This window comes from Pithys albifrons, chromosome 22 (assembly GCF_047495875.1).
Source record: "Pithys albifrons albifrons isolate INPA30051 chromosome 22, PitAlb_v1, whole genome shotgun sequence".
In the NCBI taxonomy this organism is placed as follows: domain Eukaryota; kingdom Metazoa; phylum Chordata; class Aves; order Passeriformes; family Thamnophilidae; genus Pithys; species Pithys albifrons.
This window is the reverse complement of record NC_092479.1, coordinates 4,967,369-4,982,219: the sequence shown is the minus strand read 5'-3', so window position 1 is coordinate 4,982,219 and position 14,851 is coordinate 4,967,369. Positions and strand designations below refer to the sequence as shown.

At 45.8% G+C, this 14,851-nt stretch overlaps 1 protein-coding gene across 2 annotated transcripts; it reads right to left on the bottom strand.

Annotated features, from left to right (window-relative positions):
• Nucleotides 1-98: 98 nt before the first annotated feature.
• WRAP73 (WD repeat containing, antisense to TP73) lies at nucleotides 99-14,151 on the bottom strand. 2 transcript variants are annotated; one of them, XM_071575894.1, is made up of 12 exons: nucleotides 14,068-14,151; nucleotides 12,857-13,009; nucleotides 12,189-12,305; nucleotides 6,339-6,411; nucleotides 5,376-5,479; nucleotides 4,536-4,622; nucleotides 3,863-3,997; nucleotides 3,693-3,770; nucleotides 2,362-2,467; nucleotides 1,759-1,884; nucleotides 856-1,047; nucleotides 99-561 (listed from the first exon to the last, which is right to left on the bottom strand). In XM_071575894.1, exons 1-12 carry the CDS (start codon nucleotides 14,134-14,136, stop codon nucleotides 452-454), a joined length of 1,350 nt encoding a protein of 449 aa, XP_071431995.1. In that variant the 5' UTR covers nucleotides 14,137-14,151; the 3' UTR covers nucleotides 99-451. The 2 variants fall into 2 exon arrangements, with proteins under 2 accessions (XP_071431995.1, XP_071431996.1); XM_071575895.1 differs by having other exon boundaries at nucleotides 12,857-12,994; nucleotides 14,068-14,150.
• Nucleotides 14,152-14,851: the final 700 nt, after the last annotated feature.

Sequence of the window (14,851 nt, the reverse complement as noted above, 5' to 3'; positions counted from 1 at the left end):
GTTAGTGTCACCCAAGTAACAGTTTCCTTGTGCTGGGACTTAAGTCACTATGTAATCACATCACTGATTAAACTGAAACAGACTTCAGAGTGCAGAGGTGCAGGTTTATAGTTTGTAACTATCAAAATATTTATTGGAAATAGAAAATTTAAATAATAGCTATACATTATATACACACAGAGCTACAATCTTGGAAGATAAGAGTTCAGAGTTGACAAAGAGATGTGTTCAACTCCATCAGTACTCAGGTTTTCTCACAATCCAGACTCAACTCCCTACATTTCAGTTGCCACATCACTCAAGTGCAGCCACAGTATTGCACCCACTGAGCTTGGAGCTCCTTCAAATAAATAATCTATAAATACAAACACTTCAGATTGAGGAACATGTTTTAACCCTTTTCCTCCTTCTTCCTCAGACATGGAGGCATTTTTAATGCATTTTGATATTTTTATTTTACCTCTTCTCTTTCTAAGTAACACACACAGAAGTTGTCCTTACTCAGGAGCACCATGGAGTCCCCGCTGGAATGCCAGGAGAGAGACACAATCTGGAAGTCACCTACAGGAAGAGATAGAGTGTGTCAGCAAGAAGCTGGCAGGCCATCCTCTTGCTAGAGGAAAAGGCAGCTGGAATCAATCCCACAAATCCCTATCAGCCCCATGCTCTGTCCTTGATACATTTGACATTTGCTGTCTCATTATGAACTCCCCTTTTCTTGGGGATAAAAATACCCATTTTTAAGGAGCTCCAAGAACACACCTGAGCCATTTCCATGGTAATACTGGGACTGATCAATAAGTGGAAAAACATTTTGACCCTAAGCAGATCATGGCAGCTCCTCCAGGGCCTCACCTTCCCCGGGCACCTGCACGGCCACGCAGCCAGCAGGGGACCACAGGTACACTCGGCTGTTCCCGGTGCACAGGGCAAGGCGGGGCCGCCGGGGGTCCCACTGGAAACACTGGATCGTGCACAGCTGCTCCAGCACCACCAACAGCTTCAGCTTCCGGATGTCCCAGATCCAGACAGTGTTAGGAATGTTATCTGTAAGGGAAATGGCAATCATGTAATACCTAAAGGATAAAAGGATCATACTTTTTTTTTAAATGGGCATTTATTGACACAAACATACATTAACACAACACAAACCTTTAGGTACATCCCAGGGGTACAACCACTAGAGTTTTGCCAAGCAAAGCCTTCAGTATTGCCTTGGAACTATTGCAAAAGTGGTAAAAGAAGTGACTTAATACATCTCCCAGTTCTTCCCTGGCTTTTATCACATTAGTCTGATGGGTTATGCATCTGACCCATACACAGCTTTGGCATCCATACACAACTCCTCAAGACTAACAAAGGGAAGATGGACCATTAATTCCATGACTTTCACTATTGGAGGCAGCCAGAATCCCTCCTGCTACAGGCTGTGAAGAGTTCTGCCTTTCAAGAGACCTAGGCTGTAAATGGAGGGGGAAGATTTGTGTGTTCCATTTGCAATACAGCACGCTTACATACACTTGAAGAAATGTAAAAACCTACTATTTTCATCAAATACAGAGCCAAGGCTGAGTTCATGCTCTGATCAGCTGTTCTGGCAGCTCACACCACTTGACACACATTAGAACACAGAGGCTGGGTTTCCTCTGTAGCTACATATCTCAGCGGAGCTGATTTTACAGAGTAACAAGCGCAACAAGGAAACACCCCACATTCCACGAGTAGGTTTCCCTTTAAGGCAGGGCAGTCGGAACTTACCATTTTTGGTTGCCAGGAAACAATTATCTGCACTGAATGCCAACATCCCAACTCCCATTTTGGGATTTGCCCTGTCAGCAACTGGTTTTATATACTGTAAAGAAATTGGCACCTGGGAAATCTCATCTGGAATGGGAAATAAAAGCACTTCACTAAGTGAGCCTGAATGGACAATGCATTTAAATCCCAACTGTTAAAACCCCTCATCTTTCAAGTGATAGGACCACATTTTACTCTTCTCCAAGATGTTCCAATCAAAATTTCAATTATTTTAAGATATTGCAACTTCATATAACCAGCTTATTATTTCCTGCCCTCCTACAAAAAAGAAAAGACTGAAAATTCCAGGCAAATGTGGGATTAAATTAGGAAGATAAGGAGGGATCAAGTTTTCCGCTACCTTTTAGCTAACATTCCAAACATTAGTGCAAAACAAAGGTGATTTACAGTGCCTCAAATAATGAGACTGGTTCTTACTGCTCTTGAGAACATCCAGAGTATCTGTTCCACCATCCAAGGTGCAGAGTTCATCTATATAATTTATTTATAGAAAGACTTCCCATGGCAAACTCAAGTGTCTCATTTGAATAAACTTTGGCTTACATTTACTCTGTGTGCTGAAGGCAGAACTAGTCAGTGCTCTTGTTGGAGAAAGAGAAAGTCTCTCTGTTTCAACAGATGGGGATTTCTCCACTTCTTTATACACAATCTACAAAGAAACAAGTGACAATTCTAAAGAAAGACTGCAGAGAGTTTAGTTATGGGCTGTTACCAAATACCCACATCCCACTGACTCATTTGCACATTTATTGTATCTCAGCATCCCCTTGTTCATCAGAGGAAAGGGTTTTGGTAGACAGACATGGAATCCAGCATTCCCAGTGAATCATGGGCTGTTTGGAACCATGACCAGCAAAAGCACTCCTGTAACAAATGCAAAAACCTCATTCATTACTCCTGTCAGGAAAATAAATCATCCCCATTACAATGGGAACATGGATTTCATTTTTGAAACCAAGAACCTTTAATCTATCATAAAGAAATGCAAACAAAGTACAGCATTGCAGAAGGAAATAGCAAAAATATTTCAGCGTGCCTACGACATATTCCCAAACAAAAGCGCCAGGATGAAACGCACCAACTGCAATTCCTGTCTGTGTAGCAGAGATCAACAGAGCTATTTCCATTTGTTTTCCATGACATATTTTACACCTAACTGGAAGTAAAGGCATTTTTCAGCCATGAGAAGCTTTGCTGAGGTGCTTTAACAGCTCGTGCCTTGCTTCTGGTTGAGACATCACCAGAGTTGTGTGACTACTGCAGTTACAGTCCACACACCAACTCTTCCAGGAGATCTGTACAGTCCTTCTTGCAATGGCAAACAACCCTACACACTGTTCTTGTTACCTCCATGGATGAGATCAGCCTGGGATTTTTGGAACAAGACTAAAGCTCTGTGCCTGCTGCCAACGACTCAGAATCTGTTGGGCCTTGCAGGTACAGGTATGAAGGATAAAATCAATGCTGAGAGATGTTCCAGGAAATGCTCTTTAGGTGAGCTAGATGAGCCTGTCCACACAGGATGTGACTCTGATCACAATCCAGTTCCAGTGCTGTTTAAAGTCAAGAATTATATAAAGTTGAGACAAATGTCTTCAGTTTCCCATGGGCTGCACTCCCTAATCTGTAATGCAGCCACCACCTACACCGAATACACTGGCATATGAGAATCTTTTAATGCTAAGGAGATGATCCCAACAAATTTGAAAGGATTTCTCTGTTCTCTACATTGCCAAGTTTCCACGCAATTTCCCAAGCCCTATTTAGGCATTAGGAGGGGGGAAAAAATCAGGGTCTCCAAAATGAAATGGATTTATCAGCATTCAGATACAAAGTTTCACTAACAACTCCATGGATTTTGGATCCATACTTACAGTCTTTTTGCTGGCAATGGTTGCTGGATGCTCAAACTCTGTGATCATCTTCCACGTAACATGGTTCAAGATACGAACCTGGTTCAGGAAGCATTTCAAGAGCAGACTGTCAGGACAAGGTTCTACAAATGGTTTAGATAAAAGAGAGAGAAAACAAACCTCTTTCTCACCTTCTCATCAAAGCTGCCAATTGCCAGGAACTGGCTGCTGGGGCTCCAGGCAACTGACTTGATGCCCAGTGGCCACTCATAAGCACAGTACGAAGAGAGCAGTCTGCCATCGAGGGAGTACAGCAAGAGCTTATACTGAAACACACACAGAGTTGTTCTGAATACCAGCAAGAGTGTTAAAAAACACAAGCAGGCAAATCATTCCTCCCAAACTCTCTCTATTTAAAATGCAGCAAGTTAAATACAAAGGTCATGGTCTCTTATCTATGAGTTAAGAAGCTCCAGGCTTCATTGCTCACTTTCTGGATGAGTACTTTTATAACTGTAAAATCACTATGCAATGCAGTATCAGTAAAGCTACAGAAGACTCTAAAAGAGAATTCTTACATCATTTTTATTTCCTTATTTCAACAGCATCATCTGTAATGTTTACAATCAAAATTTTTTTGCAAGATAAATTAGAAAGAACTTGCTGTCATTGAAGATTTACAGAACAGCGACATCCACTTGCAAGGACATCCATCCTCAATATAATATTAAACAAAAGCTGAACTCAAACCATTTTATGTTTAAAAGAAACATTTTAAACACTAGTTATTTTAGTTACAGCTTTATACATGATGGCTAAAAGACCAGCTTGAACTGAAAGAAAATGATCTGCTTTTTCTCCTACCTCCAGGCACGAGTCCCACGCTGCCAGTACACAGCCATTAGGAGCCCACTCAATCCCAAAGAGATCCTGTGTTTCAGTGTCAAAATGCTGCTCTCCAAAAAAAACACCAACCCACAAAACCATTTGAAATATTGCATCAACGACTCCTGTTGCATCTGAGCTGACAGAATGCTCAGTTTTATCCTTTCAAGGTCTACTACAAATGGCAAGGACTGTTTTGCATGTAATATTTACTTCCCTTTACAGAAAAGCTGAAAGTTCCTATACCTTCAAATGAACAGCATTTCATAAGAAAATTAAATCAGTTACACTAAAACAGTCGAGAAATCCAGGTAGCCTAATTCCTTATATCCAGGTCTGGTACAGGATCATAGAATCACAGAATGGTTTGAGCTGGAAGGGAACATAAAGCTCATCTCGTTCCAACCTCTGTCATAGGCAAGGACACCTTCCACTGAACCAGGTTGCTCCAATCCTCATCCAACCTGGCCTTTAACATTTTCAGGGATGGAACAGCCATACCTTCCACAACAAAGATTATTAGGGAAGATCTCAGGAACATGACAAGCACTTAGTGATACTTCCCAAACTTTGCTATCAACTTCCAGTGATCCTCAAAATTCCCAAGCCAGAGGTGACACTACATACAGCCAAGTTCTTAATGGGTTTAATTGATCAGATCCAGCCAGTTCCCTACACCAGTATCATCCCTCATTGGATGATCTCATGGGTGAACAGTTTATATCACACATCCCAAGTATCAAGCCCTTGCTAGTCTCACTATTACTCACGTAGTAATGTGAAACACATTCAGCAGAGGAAGGAGAGGGCAGAGCTTACCCTGAGGAGCTGCCAGTTGCTGCACACAAAGATGCTGATGAAGTCCTTGCAGTCGCGTCGCTCTGCCACAGCCACGTAATGCCCATCCTTAGTGAATGCCACCCCTGCCATGGGACAGAGTTAATTAAAATTGTGTTAAATAGAAGCGAGACAACAAGGCAGAATATCTGATGGAGTCCTCAGTGAGGAACAGTTACTCCCAATTCAAAGCAGAAATAAAAGAGGAGAAAGACTCTCTTCACAGAAGGTCACATTAATCAAGGCAAAGCACAGTGTTACTGATTCGCTTGTGCTAGCAATTTTTGAGCTTGGAATGTATATTTTCTCAGGATGCAGAGCTTCAAAACACATCTGATCACTGACAGTTGTTATATAAACCCCACAGATTTCAAATAACCACTTCATTTAGCCTGGCTAAATGGATCAGTTATGCAACCATCAGTTCTCCAACAACTCCCAGGCATTGCTCCCCATCCACTCAGATTTCATTTGGAGTACATAATTGTCTTTGTCATCCTGTGGGATACAACCCTCGGGCAGGAGACTGCTCACCACAGCCATGTGGCCTGACAGCCCTGGCACGAGTTTCCCTTTCCAACCCTTCCATGTGCAAAAGATGACAAAAGCTACTTTGGATTAACATTTTTCACCACCAGCGCATCCAGCATAATTTAACATCTTAAAGGACCCTTCATAGGCAAATGCAAAGATGCATATGCATAGACCAAGCACATGGATCAGCTGGAATCCTTCACTCACAGAGACCACAACACCTCAGGGTACACCCGGCTGCAGGTGGCACGGCTACCACTCTCTGAGATGACAGCCCCAAGGGCAAGCTGAGCCCTCAGCAGGGACAGGGCCAGAGCCTGTTCCCAAACATGAGTTTTGTCACCACATTATATTCATTTTTCCTTTTTACCACATTAAAAGACCATTCCTGGGTAGAGGTGTGGCACTCACCCTGCTGACACGCTTTGGGGTACTTGATGTAGGACACAGACTTGGTGCACAAGGACCACACCGTTATCCGCAGCTGGCAGAGAGACAGGGAGCAGTCTGGGTTATTTTTGCAGATAAACAAAGAATTAAGCAAACAGAAAAACATCAGCCTAATTCAGCAACACAAAGTAGATCAATGAACCTTCTGTGGTTAAATACTGCAGCCTTTCTGTATGGCCCAATATATGTGAAGAATTCTCTCCCAGCTCCCTGCAGTTAGTAGGGTATTTACCCCAAATTTACATTGCAGCACACGCTACTCTAGAAGGGTGTACAAAATTCACAACATCAACATGAAGAAAAGTTCTTCATGAACACTGAACTCACTGACACTAGCACAAGTGTGTCTTCCTGATCATACAGAGTCACTGCACTTGGAAAAACACTTTCATCACAGATTCTGGATGAGAGATAGGGAGTTTCTCACCTTTATGAATGGATGAGAAGTTATTGCCACTTCAGAACACTGTATCCCTTGGGAATATGCTACCAAGTGTGCACTTGAGCTGTATTTTTCAATATTTAGACATCCTCAGCTTTGACAGCTGACTTGCATTTTGCTCTTACCTCCTCAGCCACACGCAAGGAAGTAATGCTACAGAATTACTGAAACATTAGAAAATACCCAAAACCTGTCAAGCAAACCCAGGCAGAATGTTGGTGTTTGGGGGATTTCTGGTGACTTGTGCCTCCACAGCCCCCTGAGCTGCAGAGGGCAGGCAGCTGCAGACCCAGTCTCCCCACAGCTCCCCAAGGTCACAGCTGCACTCGAGGCTCAGCCTTGCCATCTGCACATTATCCAATTAAAAACAAATACTCCCTCTCCCTTAGCAACGGCAGCCCCAGACACACAGGCAGGGCACTCATAAGGATGGCATGTGAACCTCTGCATTTGTAGCTGGAGCAAAGAAAGTTTCCAGGGACAGTTTCTTCCTTGTGTTTTCCTACACTCTACTGCACCAAGGTAAGAGATTCCAGAAGAACTGCAGGTAGAGCTTTTTGCAGTGAAGCAAAAAATAGAATTTTTTTCCTAATATCCAATCCAAACCTATTCTCTGCCAGTTTGAAGCCATTCCCCCTTGTCCTGTCACTCCAGGCCCTTATATTCTCTCTCCATCTTTCTTGTGGGTTCCCTTTAGGTACTGGAAGGCTGCAATTAGGTCACCATGGAGCCTTCTGTTCTCTAGGCTGAACAATCACAATTGTGTCAGTCTTTCCTCACAGCAGAACTGCTCCATCTCTCTGATCATCTTGGTGCCTCCTCTGAACTCACTCCACCAGCTCCATGTCCTTCCTGTTCTGGGAACCCAGAGCTGGAGCCAGCTCTGCAGGGGGTGGGTCTCACCTGAGCAGGGCAGAAGGACAGAATACTCTCTCACAAGTTTAGCAGGTCCTGAAGGTATCCAGGAGATGAACATTAATCAACTTTTTATCCCTGCACCCTCTCACTTCCAGCCACACAAACCCAGTGATGTTAGTCTGCTCCTTAGGCAAGATTTACTTTAAAAATACCAACACAATGCCTCCACACATTCTCCTGCAGCAACTGCAGCACTGAAATGCTGCTGGGGACTATTAATTGCAGCCCTAAATGCACTGGCTGCTCTGCCTTCCCTGAGCAAAACATGCCACACACACAGCACACATTCTCCAGCCACTTAATACAAGCTTAGCAGCTGCAGGCTTCAAATGCTGAGGGCTGGATCATCATTCTTCTTCACAAAGGCATCCGAGTTTACACTTGTGCTGCTCCCTGGCCTCACAATCAGCTCCTCTGGCCATCCTAGACCACACTGGCTGCTTCAAGCCTCAAGAGGCAAAAGCTTGCTGCTCATGTGGAGCTCAAGTGCCTGGCAAGAGGGAAATCTCTGGAGGTGACACAGCACATCCCATACTGAGCTCCCACTGTCACCTCTGCCCTGCCCAAGGCTCCACCACAGACAAACAGCAAATGCACCTTCCCTTTGAAGTCTTTCTGCATGCATCTCTATCATGGAGCCACAAAATCATTTAGGTTGGAAAACACCTCTAGGTCATAGAGTCCAACCTGTGACTGATCCCCACCTTGTCACCCAGCCCAGAGCACTGAGTGCCACATCCAGTCATTCCTTGGATACCTCCAGGGATGGGGACTCTGCAACCTCCCTGGGCACCCCCTTCCAATGCCTGAAAATCCTTGGTATGAAGAAATTCCTGCTGATGTCCAACCTGAACCTCCTCTGGCACAGCTTGAGGCCATTTCCTCTTGTCCTGTTCAACCTCATACTCTCTCTCCTGCTGGGGCTGCAGGCTCAAAGGGAAGCAAACATTGGCAAACCAGAGGCCATGGATCCACTCTGCTCTAACTCCATTGTAACCTCTCACACAACTCACACAACCTGATGGCTTGGCCCAGAGTTAGGATAGGAACATGCAAACCCAAATTATTTTGATTCCTGAAATCAGGATTCTTTTCTGTTGTTCCATTTATGCACACTCAGACATTCCTACAAACTGAGAAACTCACATTTTGTGCTTAATGTATGGATTTCACACCCCCTTACCTGAATTAACAGTATGTTTACAATTAAGTTGTGACAGAAAGGGAAAACCTTCATACTCCCACCTGGAACATTATTCCACAATCTCACTCAAGTTGCCAACATAAATTAGATGGAGCAGATTAGAAGAATTATGTCACAGCTCACAGAAAGGATTAGGAGAGACAGAAACATCAAACACAGAGGGTAAGAAAAGAAACCAAACATTTCACAAATGACAGGAAATTTGCATTGCTGCTTGTTGCCTTTCTCAGGGAATTCAGGGGGAAAGGACAATTGTCTCTGAAGCAGGAAAACAGCCTGTGGTCAATTAATTCTGCAACAAGTCCTTCTCCACTGCTCATTTTGGGGGATCCTTTCTATCCAGCATAGACAACTCGATTGAGTGGAGTTGTCAAACTCAAATCCTCACAATAATGGGGGTCTGCAGAGTTTTCAGCTGTTGTTTTGCAGCGGAAAAACAAACCAAAAGCCGAAGCATTTTTAAAATAGCCTAAAAACAGCTGAGAAATAAAAAGTATTTAGATGGTAACGTGATAAACATTGTCCAGTGCCGGGCCCAGGACTACGGCCCAATGTTGACAGCTCCAGGCAGGTGTAGGACTGGTGATTTTCAGCAGACAAAAAACACACTTTTAAACAACCTACAGCTCAAATGACTGTCAACTCTTGTCCCAGACTTGACTGGGTCACTCAGCCCCTCACATAGCAGTGTCTGTCAGCACCGGATTTCAGAAGATTATTCAGAGCACATTCCTCGCCAGAAAGCATTTTTCAGCCAACGCAGCCACTCACAGTTACTAAGGATTAGCTGGGATACACACAGAAACACACACTTTTCCCTGCTGCTGGAGTTCCAAAGAAGCTCCTTAATGCTTAAGGACCTAATGAAGAAGGAGAGAAAGTATAATGTATGTAGTTTATAAGCACAGCTCTTCAGAGAAACACTCCAGGACATCTTCACACCATTTATCCCAAAACACAAAGGTCATAAGGAAGCACAGAATCCTGGAATGGTTTAGGTTGGAAGTGAGCTTAAAGCTCATCTCATTCCACACCTTGCCATGGGCAGGGACATCTTCCACTTGACCAGGTTGCTCCAAGTCCTGTCCAATCTGGCCTTAAACACTTTCAGGGATGTGAAGAGGATCCATTTGTTTTCTCCAGATCTTTCACCTGCAGCTCTTGTTTAAGCTCTACCTGTGCCTATAAACTCCAGTGGAACCATGTCCCTGTAAGAGAAGATACACCTGGTCCAGGACACATTAATAATATGGAACTGCCCACAGAGTGGATCCTAGGAGAGGAACACTGACTACAAAAAAAACTCTGATTGAAAGTTTGTTGAATCTCAAAATTGTGTGTCAGAGGATGGTGCCAGACTCTCTTCACTGGTGTCCAGTGACAGCAGAATGAGTGATGGCCATAAACTAAACCACAGCCAAGTTCCACCTCAACATGAGGAAGAACTTCTTTCCATAGAGTATTGGAATGGGCTGCCCAGGGAGGGCATGGAGTCTTCCTCTCTGGAGCCATTCCAAACCCACCTGGACACATTCCTGTGTAACCTGCTCCAGGTGACCCTGTCTTGGCAGGGGGTTGGACTGGACGATCTCCAAAGGGCCCTTCCCAACCCCAACTATTCTGGGATTCTGTAAGGACTTTTCTGAGGCACTGGTAAATACAGATTACTAGAAATTAATTAGCACAACCATACCCTTTGAAAAATTTCAGGGAATAAAAAAGTAACTTATGAGCTCTCCGTGGAGCTCACACATTGACCTGAAGCATCACAAGCATGAGTGATTAGTTGGTGCTGTTTGAAAGAGTCAGGCAAGCAAAGCTAAGCTGAGCTGGCTGTTGGGGAACCCCCAAATCCTCCAGGCAATTGCTGGATTGCTAACACATTGATATTAAATATCCTCAGAGTTTTCCCCCAGCACTGCCCACGTCTGTCTCCCCCAGACTGTGGATTTAGCAGAGGGAGTAAACACAGCTCGGACTGCAGCCCGGCCCAGGCAGCTGTCTGACAACAGCTAATTTAGCAACCTGTTTACAGCTGGAGAGGAAACATATCCCAACACAGATGCCAACTTGGCAAAGGCTTAATGAAATCCTCTAAGGTCAAACCAAGTTCTGCTGGGAGGCAGTAAATCCTTGCTGGGCCACCCCCACACACACGTGCCACAAGATACTCACTGGGAAGACACAGCACCGGCCTGCAGTGGGGTCCTGACTCCTCCACTGCTGCCTGGCCAGCAGAGATGGCTGCAATGCCTCCAGGCTGGAATTCTGGGCTCATTTTTCAATTTTAACTGCCATCAGAGTGATTCACACCTGGGAAATCCAAGGCCTAAACTCATCACTCTTCATACCCCCCTATCTAAAAGCAGGGAGGAGTGGGTCTGCACACACACAACAGTGTCTCCATCTATATCCCACTGACACTGGGGTCTGCCCAGAAAGACGAAGAAATCTTGCAGTGCAGCATGTGCATTCAGTGCTAGCCAGGATCATGGCACAAGAACCTGTCACCTAAAACCCAGCCAGTTCTGAAAAGAGTAAACACAAAATGTCTCACTTGTAGTTCTTGGCTATTTTCTGATGCTTCATCATTTTACTGATTAACAGGAATCATCAGCTCTAAGCCAAAGGCAGAGCAGTCAGAACCTATAGGCCTTCCCACCTGGATTCTACCATAGTGTGCATTCCCTGATATGGGTCTTAAAATTAAAACATCTCTAAGTGCTTTTTAATTTTACAAGTGGTTCCATCAGCAGTCTGACTCCTGTGTATTAAATCAAATAACTGGGAAAGTATTCCCAAGATCTGTATCTAACTCCCATCTAATAGGTCAGTAAACCTAAGCCCATGTTTTTTAATTCCATATTGCTCTGAAACATTTACGGTTTGGGTTTCCTGAGTTTTTTCCTAGAAATCATGAACTTTCCTCAACCTGAAAACAGCATATTGGATTTCTAAAACTGCTTTGATGAATGCCATCAAAATCATCAGAATATGTTCTCAAACACTTAATTTTACCTTCACATTTAAGTGTCCACTTTCTATTTATCACCAGAAGCAAGAGGATAAAATCTTAACAGAACAAATATCCAACATGGAATTAACCTGGGTTACACAGAGGAACACAGAGCTGTACCAATGTTCTCCACCACAAACTGCAGCTTTAAGAGCTTTGGGTTATTTTAGGAGGCAAAGGGCAGACAGCAACATCTGACACCGTGGAGAGCAATCCTGACTTGACACTCACATGGAACTCGGTGGTGTTGAGGATGTGACGACCGTCCGGACTCCAGCATGAAGCCACCAATCCCGCGGAGCCCTCGTCAATCTTACAGTGCCAGTCCGGCTGCTCCAGGGACCAGACCTGGGACAGGGGGCAACCAGACAGTGTAGGAAACAACAGCTCATCAACACCTCTACCCAGGGGAATTCCCTACAACTGAGAACAGGCTCCTGCACCCCATTCCAAGCAGCTCAGGAGCTCCTGACCATGAAGGACTGGCGCTGGATCCCGCTGCAAAAGTGAGTCCCACACCTCTGGGTGATAATGGAAATGGCAAATGAGGTGGGGTTGGTTTTTCTGCGACAAATATTCTGACTATTCAACACTTAAAAAGCAGTTTTAGTCTATTTGAGAAGTCTGCATGTATTTTTTCCTATTTCAGTAAGAAACTGGTAAGGTAATGTCCAGCTTTAATTTGTTTTGCTAAATATTTTTATTCTAAATTTTTTTTTAAACTAAGATGTTTGTCTTGTTTTTAAAAATCCTGGTATGGTGGGTTATCCTCAAACAGTGTTATCAACAACATCAGGTACTTCAGTAGACCTTCTGACTAGTGCTGGCTGTTAAGCTCTCACTCCCAGCACACCTGAACTCTCAACAGGAAACACACTTTGTCCTGCTTTTGTGCTCACCTGGACAATCCCTCGCTTGTACATGGCACAGAGGATGAATAGGGAGTCCGATGACCACTCGATGAACTGGATCTGATCCAGGCAGGTGTAGATCTGGAGGACCTGGAGGGAACTCACATCCCGAACCACCAAACGGTGCTGCACACAAGAGGCCTGAGCAGGACAGGAACAGGGCTGAGGAGGGGCAGAATCCCAGGCTGGAGCACCAGGACTGCCCCTGCTGGGCTGGTTGCGATTCAGTGTGGAATTCAGAGAGGGTCAGTGTGACATTTTAAAGAAAAAATTCCTCCCTGTGAGGGTGGGAAGGTCTTGGCACAGGTTGCCCTGAGAAGCTGCAGTTGCCCCATCCCTGAAAGTGTTCAAGACCAGGTTGGATGGGGTTTGGAACAACCTGGTCTAGTGGAATGTGTCCCTTGTCATGGCAGGGGGTGGAAGCAGATGATCTTGAAGGTCCCTTCCAACCCAAACCATTCTGTGATTCTGTAGTTCTATTCCATGTGCACTGAACTCCACTGCAAACCACAATGAGAACAGCTAAACCAGGAAGAAAAGGAGTTATAGTAATGAATAGAATCCTCATTCATTCCATCATTGCTGTCTAAGTAATTCCACTCTTTAAAAATTGCTCTTTTTCTTGTAAGTACTATTTTATTTCATAGAATTCTAGGACAGTTTGGGCTGGAACAGACAATAAAGATCATCCAGTCCCACCTCCTGCCATGGGCAGGGATACCTCCCAGTGTCCCAGGTTGCTCCAAGCCCTGTCTAACCTGGCCTTCGACACTTCCAGGGATGGGGCAGCCACAGCTTCCCTGGGCAACCTGTCCAGGGCCACCCCACCCTCGAGGGGAGGAATTTCTTACCAATACCCCATCTAACCCTGCCCTCTGGCAGTTTGAGGTGCCTTGTCCTGTCTCTCCAGGCCCCCCTTATAAAAAGGCCCCTTCCATCCTTACTGTGGACTCCCTCCAGGTACTAACTAATTTAAAGTACTAATTAATTTAATTGATGAAGGTTACTTTAACCTCATTAAGGTCTCTGTTATGGACTCAGAGCCTTTCGTGCCCCGCACAGGGCTCAGACCTGCAGGGTCTGGGGGTCCCTGGCCTTCGCTCCGTGTCCGGCTCGGCCCGCGGGCCCCGCGCCGCGGCCGCTCCGCCAACCACCCCGCCCTGGACCAAGCGGCCTCGGTGCCCGCGTCCGGTACTCACCAGGCACTTCCCGTCGGGAGAGAACCGGCACAGGAGCCCCGAGAGCTTGAACAGCTCCGAGAAGTTCATGGCGGGAGCGGCGGCGCCGGGATTCGAACCCGCCGCGCCCGCCCCGCCGCGCTCCGCGGCGCCGCCGGAAGGGGCGGGGCCGCACGCCGGGGCTGCGGTGCCCGCACCGGCCCGGCAGGGGCGCCCGGCGGCGGGAAGCGCGCGGGAAGGCGCCGGGATCTGTATTAATATGCAAATGAGAAGTTAATGAGGCGAGTAATAACCTAGAGGTGTATTCCCCTTCCCCGCCTCCTCCTTCTGCTCGGCGGCCTGAGCTCCGCATCCTCAGAGAGCTCCCCCTTACGTGGCGCCCTTCGCGGGCAGCGGCCCGCGCCCGGGACTGCCCTGGCTAATTAATCACCACTCCGGGATTAATCGCCCCTTCCGGCTAATCAACCTTCCCCGCTAATTAACGAGAGCAACAGGAGCACGGGAGGGATGTCTCGGCAGGTTCCCCGGACAGGACAGAGAAACTGACGATTGCAATAGAGATACTGCAGAGAAAGGATGTGAATTGATTGGAACCCAACAATGAACAAACATACAAATAAATAAATAAATACAGACACACCAGCGAGGGGGTGGAAGCCGGATAACCCCTCCCGGGGCACATATTCCTTTGGAAAACAGTGCTCAAGGAGACAAGGGGGAACGGGAACAGGTGCGTGTGTCCCCAAAACGCTCCGGCCCCGCGGGCTCAGCATCCTCGGCGTCCTTTCCCCGGAGCTTCCTCCCA

Coding starts and splice junctions, on each gene's coding strand:
- WRAP73 (XM_071575894.1), bottom strand. CDS start 14,136: ATGAACTTCTCGGAGCTGTTCAAGCTCTCGGGGCTCCTGTGCCGGTTC. Junction 5,480..6,338: donor CCCCAAAGCGTGTCAGCAGG/GTGAGTGCCACA, acceptor GTCCCATGGCAG/GGGTGGCATTCACTAAGGAT. Junction 1,048..1,758: donor TTTCCTGGCAACCAAAAATG/GTAAGTTCCGAC, acceptor TTTCCCTTACAG/ATAACATTCCTAACACTGTC.